We start from the raw sequence: 14,532 nt of genomic DNA, 5'->3' as shown, positions 1-14,532 counted from the left end.
GAGACAACCGGACATGTGGAATGCATTTTTACAGTATATTATGTGCTTACATAGCATTTATCAAAGGCCTAAAGCAGCAGGTGAAGGTCTTGTATATCAAAAGTTGGAATTTCATAGGTTCTAAGGTTGTGTTTTCATTCCTGGCAACATATTTGGTCATATTGGTGATGTGACAAATAACTTTGATGAGTTGAAAGAGCTGAAATGGTCAAACGGTCAACTACATAGTGTCAAGGACAATTTGGTCATTTGGAAAGGTTATGGAGTCACCCGGGCATGTGGAATGCATTTTTACAGTATATTATGTGCTTACACAGCATTTAGCAAAGGCCCAAAGCAGCAGGTGAAGGTATTGTATATCAAAAGTTGGAATTTCATAAGTTCGCATGGTGGATGCGTATTCGGAGCTAATTTGGGAAGGATTAATGGTAGATCTAGGTGGATAACTCTACATGAAGAATATCTTTTGTCGAGTCTTCTTTCCAAATCCATTGGAATCGTGTCGTTTTGATACTGGACAAGGAAGTTATGATAATTATAGTACGATCACGCTGAAACGGAGCAAATTGGGAAGGCTACTGTGAGTTTTTTCCTGCAGGTATGAGTGCATTCTTGTAGCTTACCTCTCTCCTGATATTTTTCATTCTTTGGTCGATGCAAAATTTGAGGCAAAAAGCCTTAAAAATACAAGATTATGTTTCAGCACCTTTGAGAGGTCTGGGGTGCATCTCACGCATGCTGTCATACGCCAGTTCAATTGAGTGAATGAGATGTAGCCACATCTTCAGATTCTAAAATAGAGGCCCATATGATGGTGCGTAGAGGCTTAGAATCTTTGACAGACTAGATTCCGTTGCGCATGCTCTGGTTGGTTGGTCGGTCATTTGGATTTCAGTGTTACACACAGTCATATATGCTACGGTGTGTGATGGTGTACCATGCGCCATATGAAAGATTCTAATCCTGACGTTCCTGTAGCTCGCGCAAGTATGTGACGGATCTACGACGATCCGACAGCCAGAATATCACCCTCCTTTTTTAAGGCTATTGGACAGTACAGAATCGTCACCCTGGTTCGTGATGTTGCAAAACAGCAAGCCACCCCCGTGATAGACTATATGTCACGAAATAGGCCCGAAAATTAACAGGGTGCCCCTACAAGAAGGGTTTCAGTAAAATTGGGATATCTCCCTCGTTTTAAATCAGATTTGAGATCCACAAAGTGCTATGCATTTCAGAATATCAGGAGAACACCCCTGAAGAGAGAAAAACAAATAAAACCCCATTGGAAGCACGATTTTCTCATATAATTTATATTGAAGACTTTATCGATCTAAATGCATATGAGAGCACATGCAAGGTGTTGACTGCACTTCAAAGAGACAGTACATGGTGGGATTGCACAGGGAGCGGCAATCTGAATTTGTAGAACCCTAATTTGTGTTTGAAAAGGGTTGATGTTTGGGATGATTGCATTGATGCAAGTAGCTCATTCAGTTTGATTTCTATGCATTGCGGGAAGCATTCATCAATGGGATTACATAGGTTGAGGTAATACACATCACAAATTCTAATTTTATTGTTCTAGGTTTTGTCTATTGTTGAAATACCTTGACAATGAATGTAATGGGGGTTTTGATTTTATTGATTTAAAATTGTAAACCTAGCAAGTTGGGGCTTGTCTAGTGGGTATAATTTGAAACCCTGGTTATGGTATTACGCCGTAGAGTAGGTAAGTTGGCCGAATCACGTATATCTGGTGTACTGTGCATGTTTTACTTTCCATTCCAAATTAGAGTGCGAGTGACTTGCAAAGTGGGTGTGCGCTATTTGGTAGACCTCGCCACTTTGTGGTAGCGAGGTGGAAGTGCACATTGTATGTGTGACTGATAAAATTGGTCAGCACCAGTCAATTGGGGTTGCTTGAAGATAACTCATCAATGTTGTGAAGATCAGGGTGTATTGCGAACCCTTTTTTTGGAGACACTGATTCACCCCCCTCTCAATGTCAACCTGGGAACATCAACTTGCTAGTATGGGTGTGATACAAAAACCAGAGTTTTCCTAAGGTTCCCTATCGAAACCAATGAAATGAATGGAATGGGTCAAAATTTTTGACCCATTCCATTCGAAATATCACTTTTATTATAATTATAAAAGGAAAGTAACATTTTGGTTGATATTTCACCGAAATGATACATATCGGTGAACCTTCAGTGGTAGAGAGAAATTTTGACTAAAAAAGGGTAAACCTTAGTTATCGTGTTGCATTTCGTTTCAACATCTGTAGAAACTGATTTTTTCGCAAAATTTGGAACGACTACTGGGAGTCCCATTACAACAAATCCTGATGGACCATGATCCGAAGATTCATATATACTAAAACAAGCCTTTTCTGTGTTTTGCCTACACTGGGGGTTGAATTATTGGCCAACATGCTTTAACTTGTCCCGAAAGAGTGGAATTCAATTATATGTCTCGAATCATCGAATGAGATCAGAGAATTTTCTGGTGGGAATGGCTAAGATGCGCCTCCAGTGAAGGCTGGGTTGTCCAACACCATTGCAAAATCCTGAGAGGGTGGGACAAAGAGTCTTTATGTCACTGAGTTAGCGGGTGATGGAGGAAACATTGCTTTTGAGGTCTTTTTGTTTTAGGAGGTGGAGGTGGGGCTGGTATGCGGTAATGCTACGGGATGTGGGTTGAGTTTCTCTCTCAGGATGCTTCAATAGGATGTTGGGTGGCCTTGTGGGATGTTTGGGTTGCTATTAGGTTTTGTTTTGGGGCTTTAGTGTTTGTTTTTATCTTTTTGATCTGTCCTTCAAGCATTTCTGAAATTGTGTCTGCTTCTTGCTTGTATATTTCCCATATGCTTTTAAGTTCATGAAGCTTTCCTTCCATAAAAGAGAAATTCGTTACAGTGGGCAGAATGTTAGCTTTCTCTTTAAACAAGTGTACTGATGCTTGGGTGCTGATGATTCACTTATTTAAAGGGTTCTGGGACTGCTGGTTCTGCATTTAAATTACGTCGTCTTCTAGCACTTGGTTTAGCTTTTTTACTGTTTTATGTCCTTCCACTCTTTCATAAATTCCTGATATGGATAATTGATACAATATTAAGAGTATTTGGTTGTCTTTTCCCCTTGCAAAGGACAAAGTACTTGTTTGGTTGTACTACCATAATTTACAGTTTCTACTGCACATATTTCAGCACTATTCTAGAGTTCATTATCAGTTCAATGACCAATAAACTGTACATGTTTCTTTGCCTATGAACAGTTCCAAAAAAATATGCAAGTTTATTTTCGTCAATGCCTTTTTATACTTTAGTTATAGTTTTTTAGATTTATGAGTTTGAGGCTTCTTTTGTTGACAATATGAGTGGATGCATGTTTGAACATATATCATCTTTTGGGCTTAGATAAATGTTGCCTCTCATACGTAAATAATTCCACTATGAGGTATTGATTTTAAAATGAACATAAATATGTGACATTTTGGTGCCTTTTTTTGGTGGCCTCCAGGTTCCAGTCATTTTGAAGGCTATATTTTCGCGATATCCTTGGGCCTTATTTCCATATTTAAGTAATTATAGTTACTTCTTCACAATGATCATACCATATGAACTTTCTATTTTCTTCCTGAACTTCATCATGCATACAAGGTTCCTGAGAAATCCATCTCTTCTCTGTGAGGCATAACTGCTACTGTTTGATTTTATAGGCTGTTATATTGCTATTCCTTTTCCTTCTCAATGTGACTTTTTTTTCCCTTTGCTATGTAATCATTAACTAAGTTCTCTCCATCCTTGTTTTAATCCTTGTTTTGCTTCTAATCTAGGGTGGTGAGTTAATTATTTGGTAATGTTGTTCCACAAAGCCAATTTAATGTAAGGCTAGATTACATTTAACCTAACCCCAGTCAGAATCACAGGAATAACCAGAATTAAAGAGGATTAATAAAATTCAAAGTCAAAATTTCAGATGGCCTACAAATCTGGTCAAGTGTTGTAGACCAACATTATAACAAATCCCCGACATATTATGAAGATCCCATGGCTGGATTTACTACAGGGATTAAATATTCAGAATCTAACAAGTGTGTCTTCCTCATGGGTGTTTTGGACTCCACTAAAGCTTGTTAGCTCGTTTGCTTGAGCTTACTGGATTCCCGCTTGACTCTTTTCCTGTTAAGTATCTTGGCCTCCCACCATCTCCTCCAGGCTTACTGCCCACCACTGTGCCCCATGCTGAATCAGATCTGCAAAAGATTCCAACTATGAAAGGCAAGTTTCTCTCATATGCGGGTCGCCTGGTGCTTATTTGATCTGTCCTTCAATCATCTATATCTACTGGTTGGGAGTCTTCCAACTGCCCAAATCTGTCTACAAGTCCATTGAATCCCTCTTCTGCACATTTTTGTGGAAAGGTTCCGATTCAGCCAAATTTCTCCATCCCCTGCGCTGGTCCTCCGTCTACCTTCCCTTGTCTGAAGGAGGCCTCGACTTGAGAGGAATCAAGGATGTCAACTCTACTAGCATCCTTAAGCTCATCTATTATCCGGGTTACAAGGTCAATTCAAAGAGAAATAAGTACATCATTATCCGGGTTACATAAAGATAAGTTAGATTTCCTAACCATAGCCATGTATGCTAGTCTGGCCAAAACACCAACCACATCATTTGTCAGCCTGAGCCAAAAGGAGAGGGGTGGGGAGAATGTTATAGATAACGAGAGAGGAACTATGCGCCAAGGCCATGAGGTAGTTGTTAGGTAAAAAAAAAAAGTTCGAGGTCGTTAGAATTGCTCCACACTTCCTTTACGCTCCAGCCATTCACCTGCGCTTGTTTAACTCCAAGGAGGAGGCCTCTAGTGGCCACTTCGATGGATTTCCCTGTCATCAAGTAGTCGGTTGTGAGTGAGATACATTGTCCATTAAGAATGAAACAGTTTGCCTAACTGGACATATTGAGATTAGGGTCAGTAATGAATATAATCAAAATGATAAAGTCGAAATTAGTGAAAAGAATATTTGGAGCCTGGGAATTAATTGTTTCTACCTGTTGGGCTGGCTGCACAATATAAGACCTATGATTTAGATTGTTGATCCACCATAATGCAGGGAGAGGATTTTATGTGGATTTGGTTTGTCATGTTTAAAAATAATGTGATTCCGATGACTCCAAATAAAATAACAAACAATGATAAAAGTGGAAAAAAAATTGCTACAATGCTCAGCAGGGATCCAGTTAGAGTTAAAGCAAATACATGATAAAGTGCATAACATAAGGGGCAAAAAAAAGTTCAGTATTTAAACCCAAGGGACAAGCAGCCCAGATTTGTGTAGTGAACTCGCATGACAGGAAAGTGTGCCATAACCGGTAGGCTTAGTTAACCCCATAATGTGGGCCTAATATACTTCCAATTTGGAGCCCCATCTTAAGACTTGTACTGCAGCACAATTGTTAGTAGGAAATGGAATATTTTCTCTTTTTTATCGGTACTAAAAAAATAGTTCATTGGAACTTGAATGTTTAAAATGTGTACAGAAAATACAATGTGTATAGTGCATATATAAAAAAGATAAAAATAAACAAGGAGCAAATTTGAGGCAGGAAAACATATCTGCAAGAAACCAAAATTAGTCATGAAGCAATGAGACCAGTGATCCCCAAAAGCATTGAAATTATCATCATCAGATTCCTCATATACAGCACCATGGTCAGCTAGGAGTCAACCTTTATTTGCATTGAATGTTTTTATCACATACGAAATTTTTTTATATTCTTAACCAGATTGTACTACAATGTCTTGTGAAATTTGGTCCTAATGCCACAGGTCATTTCTTGATACTCAATACACTTTTCATCTTTCCAAACTAAAGTTAAAGCTACGGTCGAGTATCATGATGATCATATATCAGAAGGTATTACCATCAATGTTCCCTGAGAATTTCTCCCATGTACATGGTTTATTCCTTTTTTACATTTTGACCAAGTTTCACTTGTAAGAATGGGGACCGAAATGGTCCTTTTATCCATCACATAATTTCTGTTTTCTTTTACAAGAAGCTTAATACTGCTTTATCAACAGTTCTCATGGATTATTTTCTGGACAGTGCCTACATGTTAGCCTTGCAGAGAGATCAAAATTTTCAGAGGGGGAAATTCAGACATTCATGTCGGTTGATGCTGATCGAACTGTAAACTTATGTAACAGTTTCCATGATATGTGGAGGTAACAATCTTTCTTTTATTTATTTATTTTTTCCTCTTTGATTAGTGATTCAGCATGCTACTGTGAAGTCATCTGTATGATATTCAGTTTATGTCTAGTTTTACATCACTTTTATCAAATTAAAATAGTTATTTCTTTTCTGTCCCCAATGATTTTCCTTTTGAATATGCAATTATGGATGTGGTGAAGTTATCTGCAATGGCCCATCAGGAGAAGCCTCTCCTGATGATCAAAATTATTTGCCATGTGGCATGTTGAATGAGGCCCAGATTTTGTGAAAAGGTAGACCCCAACCCCTGCCCAAATGTCAAGTTTCAGCCCAAAAAGAGTTGGGCAATGAAATTAAATATTTGAAATCTAGGGACTATGGAGTAGGTGCATGCTAATACATGGAAGGCTGAATACTGATTGAATGCATGGACATACCTGGAACGTATTTCACTGAAATTTGGTCTGAAACTTAACACGTGTAATCCAGACCTAAACCTCCGCTTGGAACTTTATCCGATCCAAAGACCCCTTTATTCCTTGGCGCAATATCATCTGGTTCAAAGGGCACATTCCCTGTCATAGCTTCACCTCATGGCGTGCCCTCTCCTACTGCCTTCCTACGCAGTCTTTCCTCAATTTCGGCCACATCCAGGTCCCCTCCTCTTGCTGTTTGTGTTGGAATGGTACTGAAGATGTTGATCATCTGTTCTTCTCTTGCCCCTTCTCTGCATCCATCTGAAAAAACTCCTCCGCTCTTGCTGGCCCTTCACTCGCCCCATCTTCCCCCTTTCCCATGAATGGATCTGGGTAGACATGACCTATAGTGGCTCCTCTATATGCGACACTGTCGGAAAGCTCTCCTTTTGCACCACCATCAACCATATTTGAATGGAAAAGAATCTTCATAGATGGACCCCCAACTCCTGTTCATTTGAAGGGATTTGGAAAGCCATCTATTTGGCCTTTCTTCCTCTGCGATAATCTATCAGAGGAAGAAAGGCCCAACCAAGAAGGGCCTATCGATCCACACTTAAGTCCTCCTGAGTGGCTAAGTTAGTAGTTAGGAATAGTAGCCCATTGGGCCCATCGATTTCATACTTTAATTATGTAGTTATTTGTTTAGTTAATAAGGCCCATTGGTCCCATTGATTTTAAAGTCCTTTATGGACTATTAGTTAAGTAGTTCTACTCCATGTTGGAGTTATAGATCTAGTTCTAGTTGTAATAGGAGTGTCTAGTTCTATTTGGAAACTAGCTCCTAGTCTTGTTATGATTGTAATTCTGCCCTCTCTAAATAGAGAAGCCTATATACTGAATTTCTCAGATTTGAATAAAGAATAATTGCAATTAATTGCTTAGAGCAGCTAGGATAGCTGTGGGTGAGAAGCCCAGGCTAAGCTAGCCACTTCCTCTTCCACTTTCCCTTGTTTCTTCATTGTTTAAGCATTAAGTATCCTTCACTGTTTTTGTTTACTGTTATCAAGAAGTTTCAGACCTGTTAAAGCCTTCAAAATTAGAATCGACACCAAGGAGTTCCTGTTCTTAAAGTCAATCGACCTCCATTGCTGTCCCATTATGTAATCTGATTAGACAGACATTCAGCAGGAGTGTTCCAAGCCATCTAACAATCAATCGATCCTCGTCTGAGCACGGTTAAGGAATCGGTCCTGTTATTGAGAAATTTCCCTTATTTCTCTCTCCTAGGTATGGGAATCAAGAGAGCAAGTATCTCCATAACCCTCCGTCTAAAGTTCCTTAGCTTTTTAGGTTTTTGTACCCTTCTTAGGGACTGCCTGTGACGCAAATTGCTTCTCATTCTGAGCTTCATAGCCACAGCCGGCCCATCCCCTTTCTTACCATGCACAGGAGATTTTCTCTCTCCTGCTGATTGTCTTTTCTTAAGGATTATTTCTTGTGGGTTGCTTTATTCTTGTAAGGGTTGTTTAAGGTAATTATTTTTCTTGTTCTGAGATCTCTTAAGTTGTATTGTTTGGGGTTATACATTATGGGGTGTTAGTTATTGTAATCTACTCCTACATTAAGTGGTATCAGAGCTTTGGTGGAAGAAAGCTCCAAACAAATCACTCTGGAAGGTGTGTGGCAATCCCTAAAAACCTTGACTGCAAGGATGGAAGAATATGACCAACAACTAGCTGAACTAAGAGAGTCTACTGCTGCTCACTCTAATACTCAAGCTAATGCTGCTCAAACTAATGTTCAGCCAACTGTCAACAACACTTATCATGTACCTAGAAGGGTCACTATGCAGGCTCGAAGGAATATACCAGTTAGTGATGAATAATATGATGATTATGATTTATGACAACCACCAATTCCGCCAGGATGATACACATAAGGTGAAGTTGGAACTGAAAGAGGACAACGGGAGACACGATCCCCTTTATTTCTATGACTGGGTAAACTCCTTTGACGACTATTTCAGTTGGTATCGTATGCCTGAAGAACGGAAAGTCCAATTAGCTATCACTAAGCTAACAGGTGGAGCTAAGGACTGGTGGGATGCTGAAGAAGATAAGCTCATACACAGGCGTTAAATGCCTCGCAACTAGAAAGACTTGAAGTTGATCCTCAATGATAGATTCCTACCACCAACACACCGACGTTGACTCTTTGACACGCTGAATACCCTCAGGCAAGATACTATGACTGTAGAAGAATATATTAATCGATTCAATCAATTGCTTTCACGAACAGGTGCCTATAATGAAGATGAAGAACTACTGATATCCCGTTTCAAATTGGGATTAAAGCATGACATTCGTGAGAAGCTTGGCGTAATTGAAATACCCTCCATGAATACTTGTATTGAAAAAGCACTAGAGGCAGAGGATCTGATCAAATCATCCTCCAGGAGGTATAACCAGCCAACTGACATCAAAAGGCAATTCGCACCAACCAAACCCAGTGGATTCCTTACCCGAGCTCTACAAATTACACAGGATAAGGGTAAGACTCCAATGGGGGGAAGGGAGAATGGAGCTGTGAATGCTACCATTGTGGGGGAACTGGTTATGCTACAAAATTCTGCCCTTAGCATGGACGAACCAACTCTATCATCAATGCCATTGAGTCCAACCCTGATTTGCAAATCCATGAACCTCAAGATGATGATTGGACTGTTAATGTTGTTGTTGTTGAAGGAATGGAAGATGAACTAGAGGATATGTATGCACCAGAGGACGATGATCCTTATGCCTATGTCAATTTGGTTGCACGAATCCTTGTGGTTGAATCTAAGGGGAAAGACTGGAGGAGGCATAATATCTTCTACATTTTGATGTTTTGTGGACCTCATAAAGTTCAGGTGATTGTGGACAGCGGGAGTTGTGTGAATGTAATATTCCAAGCCTTTGTGGTGGAGGGAAAACTTAAGATTGAACCCCATCCACGACCCTACAAAGTGTCACTACTAGACAACAACACCATGGCTGTAACTCAACGGTGTTCTGTACCTCCAAAGGTTTCAGATTATGAAGAAAGTGTATGGTGTGACGTCATCCCCATGGTCCTCACTGATGTACTGCTTGGGAGGCCTTGGCTTTATGACAACAATGTTCAAGTTGGAGGTACTAAGAACTAATACTTCTTTGATCACGAAGGCAAGCCATTCATTCTAAATCCAATCAACATACCCCAAGTGAAGGACAAGTTAAGGGCTGCCCAAGTAAGAAGACAGCATGTCTTGAAGAATGTTGCAAAGATCTCTTCCAAAGGAACCACCGAACAAAAGAAGCAACCATTCAAAGACAATTTCAGCAAGAAGCCCACGTTGGACAAAAAGCTATCTATGCTGCCTCATAGGGAGTTCTTGACGACTAGTGGAGAGATCGGACTGATCTTAGCCCTTGTCACTAAAGCAGCTGAACCGGTGAAAGAGGTAACACATCCACCACAAATCAAAGAGTTACTTGTTGATTTTTCAAATTTGGTGCCTAATGAATTATCAGATGAACCACCACCCATGAGGGACATCCAACATGCCATTGACCTAGTGCCTGGGTCAGGAGTTCAAAATCTTTCCACTTATCGTCTTAGCCCCACAGAGCGTGCCGAGCTCAAGAGACAAGTTGATGATCTGTAGAGAAAAGGTTTTCTAGTAGAAAGTATGAGTCCATGTGCAGTACCAGCCTTTTAACACCAAAGAAAGATGGATCTTGGCATATGTGCATTGACAACCATGCTATCAATAAAATCATGGTAAAATATAGATTTCCTATTCCTCGTTTGGATGATATGCTTGACATGTTGATAGGAGCCTCTATATTTTCAAAGATTGATCTACTTAGTGGCTACCATCATATTCGAATCCGTCCAGTGGATGAATGGAAAACAGCCTTCAAAACCAAAGAGGGGCTATATGAATTGAAGGTTATGCCCTTTGGCCTCACCAATTGACCTAGCACTTTCACGAGAGTGATGACACATGTACTGCGCCCCTTCATTGGCAAGCTTCTTGTAGTATACTTCGTTTACATATTGATCTACAGTAGGGCACAAGATGAACACCTAGAGCATCTGAGATGTGTTATGAAGGTACTATGAGAAGAGAAGCTCTACATCAACTTAAGGAAGTGTTCCTTCATGCTGCTCAAGGTTATCTTCGTTGGCTTTCTTGTGTCCTCACAAGGTATAGCTAATCCGGAGAAGCTGAAGAGCATGGTAGAGTGGCCTATTCCAAAGACCTTGACAGAAGTTTGTAGTTTTCACGGTCTTGCTTCATTTTATTAACAGTTCATACGGAATTTTTAAGCGTTATTGTAGCCCCCATCACAGAGTGCATAAAAGGGGGAAAATATCCATTTCAATGGAATCCGGCAACCACTAAAGCATTCAACTTGATCAAACAAAAGATGACAGAAGCACTAGTGCTTAGACTACCCAATTTTGATCTCATGTTTGAAGTGGCTACTGATGCATCCCATGTTGGGATAGGAGGCGTACTCATGTAAGGTGGTCTTCCAATAGCCTTCTACAGTGAAAAGTTGAATGTTGCTAAAAGAAGGTACTTACTTATGACCTAGAACTCTATGCCGTTGTTCAAATTCTCAAGCATTGGAGATACTATTTAATCGGTAAAGAGTTCGTCCTTTATTCAGACCATGAAGCACTAAAACAGTTACATTCACAAAAGACCATTAGCGATCGGCACGCTAAGTGGATCTCATATTTGCAAGGATTCATATTTGCTCTCAAGTACAAGGCTGAAAAAGTGAATAAAGTGGCAATGCATTTAGTCGGAAGGTGCTAATGATGAATACTTTCACTATGCAAAGTTCTGGAGTGGAACACATCAAAGACGAGTATGCTAATGAAGCTGATTTTTCAGAAGTGTTCAAAAAGTTACAAGGAGGACGAGATGACAAATTTTTCATTCATGATGGATACCTCTTCAAGGGCACACGTCTTTGTATTCCAATCACCTCTTTACGGCATCACTTGATTCGAGAGCTACACGGAGGGGAATGGGTGGACACTTTGGCAAAGACAAGACATACTTGATGATGGTAGATTTATACTATTGGCCTCAACTACTACAGGATGTCAGCATGTTATCCAAAGCTGCGGTACTTGCTGAGGGTGTCAATTTCAAATTGAAACCGAATACCGAATTCGAAACCGAGCTGAACTAACCAGATTGAACCGAATCAAATTAATTCGGTTCAAATTCGGTTTGAATATGTATGGATCTCAGTTCAGCTCAATTTTGGTTTAGGGTGTAAGAATAGTCTGTTCGAACCTAGTATCCTCAAGAGAGATTATATAGGTAAGTGTTTTTTGTAATTTATCATCACATAGTTACATGCTAAGTCAAATTTAGAGTTAGCAATGGCTATAAGGCCCACAAATTGAGCCCATTATGGCCTTTGGTCCATCACAGTCATGGTCCAAAAGTAGAACCATTTTTATGTGTATTAAAACCAAGGATACAAAATTGAATTAAAACTACATGTTAGAACCAAATTAAAACCGAAACTGAACCAAGACGAATTGAATCAGCTTGAATATCTAAATATGGAACTAAGTCGGTTCTCGGTTTGGTTTAGGTCTACCTTATCATCATTTGGAACAGAACCGAATAATCAGAACCGAACCGATTGACACCCTTAGTACTTGCCAACTCGTCAAAGGAGAAAAGAAGAATGCAGGATTGTACACACCGCCGCCCATTCCACATATACCTTGGCTAGACATAATCATGGGCTTTGTCCTAGGCTTACAACCTACACGGGAAAAGTATGATTCCATATTTGTGGTAGTTGATCGATTCTCCAAGATGGCACACTTTATCCTGTGCAGGAAGACACTTGATGCAAGTTACATACTCAAAATATTTTTCAAGGAGATAGTGCATATACATGGATTGCCACAGTCAATTATTTTAGATAGGGATGTTTAATTCATGACCTACTTTTGGAAGACCCTGTGGCTGAAAACAAACACTAAACTCAAGTTCTCCACGGCATTCTATCCTCAAACAGATGGACAGACATAAGTGGTGAATAGAAGCCTTGGCAATTTACTTCGTTGCCTAGTTTGTGATTATGAGAAGACATGGCCATCTATTCTGGACCTAGATGAGTTCGCCTATAATAGCTTTGTTAACCGTACCACTGGCCGTATGCCATTTGAGATTGTTCTTGCAGTACAGCCACAATGACCGGTTGACATAGTACCTTCGCCACCTCATGCCCATGTTGGTGTTGAAGTGGATGAGTTCCTTCGGCATATCACCGAGGTACATGCTAATGTTTCTCTCCGCATAGCCGCTAGCAGTGATGGGTATCAAGCGACTACTAACCATCATCAACGCTACATGGAATTTCAACCTGGTGATATGGTAATGGTTCGAATTCCATCTGAGAGGTTCCCTCCAGGTACAGTGCACAAGCTCAATCCTCGGAATATGGGTGCATACATGGTCTTGAAGCGTATTGGCCACAATGGTTACATGTTGGAATTACCTCCTACACTGAAGATCAACAACGACTTCATTGTGGCTGACTTGACACTGTACGTGGGACACCATTCTGATGAAGGTGACACGGAACATACCCTAAAGCTCCCCTAATTTGTAACCCTGGCAGATGATGTTATTGAAGAGGTCCTTGACACAAGTTCAATACATTTCATGGGTGTAAGAATGCACTTGAATCCATGCCGATGATTTTCGACGTCTTGAAACGGATCTCTACGAGCAGTACATTGTCCTTCATCCATTCGTCGGAGACGATTGGTTCTAAGAAGGGGGGAGCTGATGTAGATCCACACTATGGGAGGATCTATCAGAGGAAGAAAGGCCCAGCCGAGAAGTGCCTGTCGATCCACACTTAAGTCTACCTGAGTGGCTAAGTTAGTAGTTAGGAATAAAAGTCCATTGGGCCCATCAATTTCATTCTTCAATTATTTAATTATTTGTTTAGTTAATAAGGCCCATTGGGCCCATCGATTGTAAAGTCCTTTCTGAACTATTAGTGAAGTAGTTCTACTCCATGTTGGAGGGATAGATCTAGTCCTAGTTGTAATTGAAGTGTTTAGTTATATTGGGAAACTAGCTACTAGTCTTGTTATGATTGTAATTCTGCACTCTCTAAATGGAGGTGCCTATGTACTGAATTTCTCAGATTTGAATAAAGAAGAATTGCAATTAATTGCTTAGAGCAGTTGGGATAGCTGTGGGTGAGAAGCCCAGGCTGAGATAGCCACTTCCTCTTCCACTTTTCCTTGTATCTTCTTTTTTTAAGCATTAAGTATCCTTTACTGTTTCTGTTTACTGTTATGAAGAAGTTTCAGACCTATTAAAGCCTTCAAAATCAGAATCAGCCAACCAAGGAGTTCCTGTTCTTGAAGTCAATCAACGACCATTGCTGTCCCGTTTTGTAATCTGGTTAGCCAGACATTCAGCGGGAGTGTTTCAGGCCATCTAAGGATCAATCGATCCTCATCTGAGCACGGTTATGGAATCAGTCATGTTCTTGAGAAATTTGGCTTTATTTCTCTCTCTAGGTTTGGGAATCAAGAAAGTATCTCCCTAACCCTCCTTCAAAAGTTCCTCAACTTTTTAGGTTTTTGTACCCTTCTTAGGGACTACCGCGACCCAAATTGCAGCTCATTTTGAGCTTCACAACAGCAGCAGCAGCAGCCCCATCCCCTTTCTTACCCTGCGCAGGAGATTTTCTCTCTCCTGCCGATTGTCTTTTCTTGAGGGTTATTTCTTGTGGGTTGATTTATTCTTGTAAGGGTTGTTTAAGGTAGTTATTTCCTTGTTCTAAGGTCTTTTTTTTTT

At 40.2% G+C, this 14,532-nt stretch overlaps 1 protein-coding gene across 2 annotated transcripts in view; it reads left to right on the top strand.

Moving 5' to 3' along the window:
• LOC122084002 (ABC transporter C family member 13-like) overlaps positions 1-14,532 on the top strand; it is a 101,004-nt gene that overhangs the window by 45,247 nt on the left and 41,225 nt on the right. For both annotated transcript variants that reach the window (XM_042651975.1, XM_042651974.1), the window contains exons 10-12: positions 3,525-3,585; positions 5,838-5,925; positions 6,118-6,236. In XM_042651975.1, coding sequence (XP_042507909.1) covers positions 3,525-3,585; positions 5,838-5,925; positions 6,118-6,236 — 268 coding nt within the window. The remainder of the gene's footprint in view (positions 1-3,524; positions 3,586-5,837; positions 5,926-6,117; positions 6,237-14,532) is intronic.

Source organism: Macadamia integrifolia, chromosome 7, assembly GCF_013358625.1.
Source record: "Macadamia integrifolia cultivar HAES 741 chromosome 7, SCU_Mint_v3, whole genome shotgun sequence".
NCBI lineage: Eukaryota > Viridiplantae > Streptophyta > Magnoliopsida > Proteales > Proteaceae > Macadamia > Macadamia integrifolia.
This window is presented reverse-complemented; position numbering and strand designations above follow the sequence as displayed.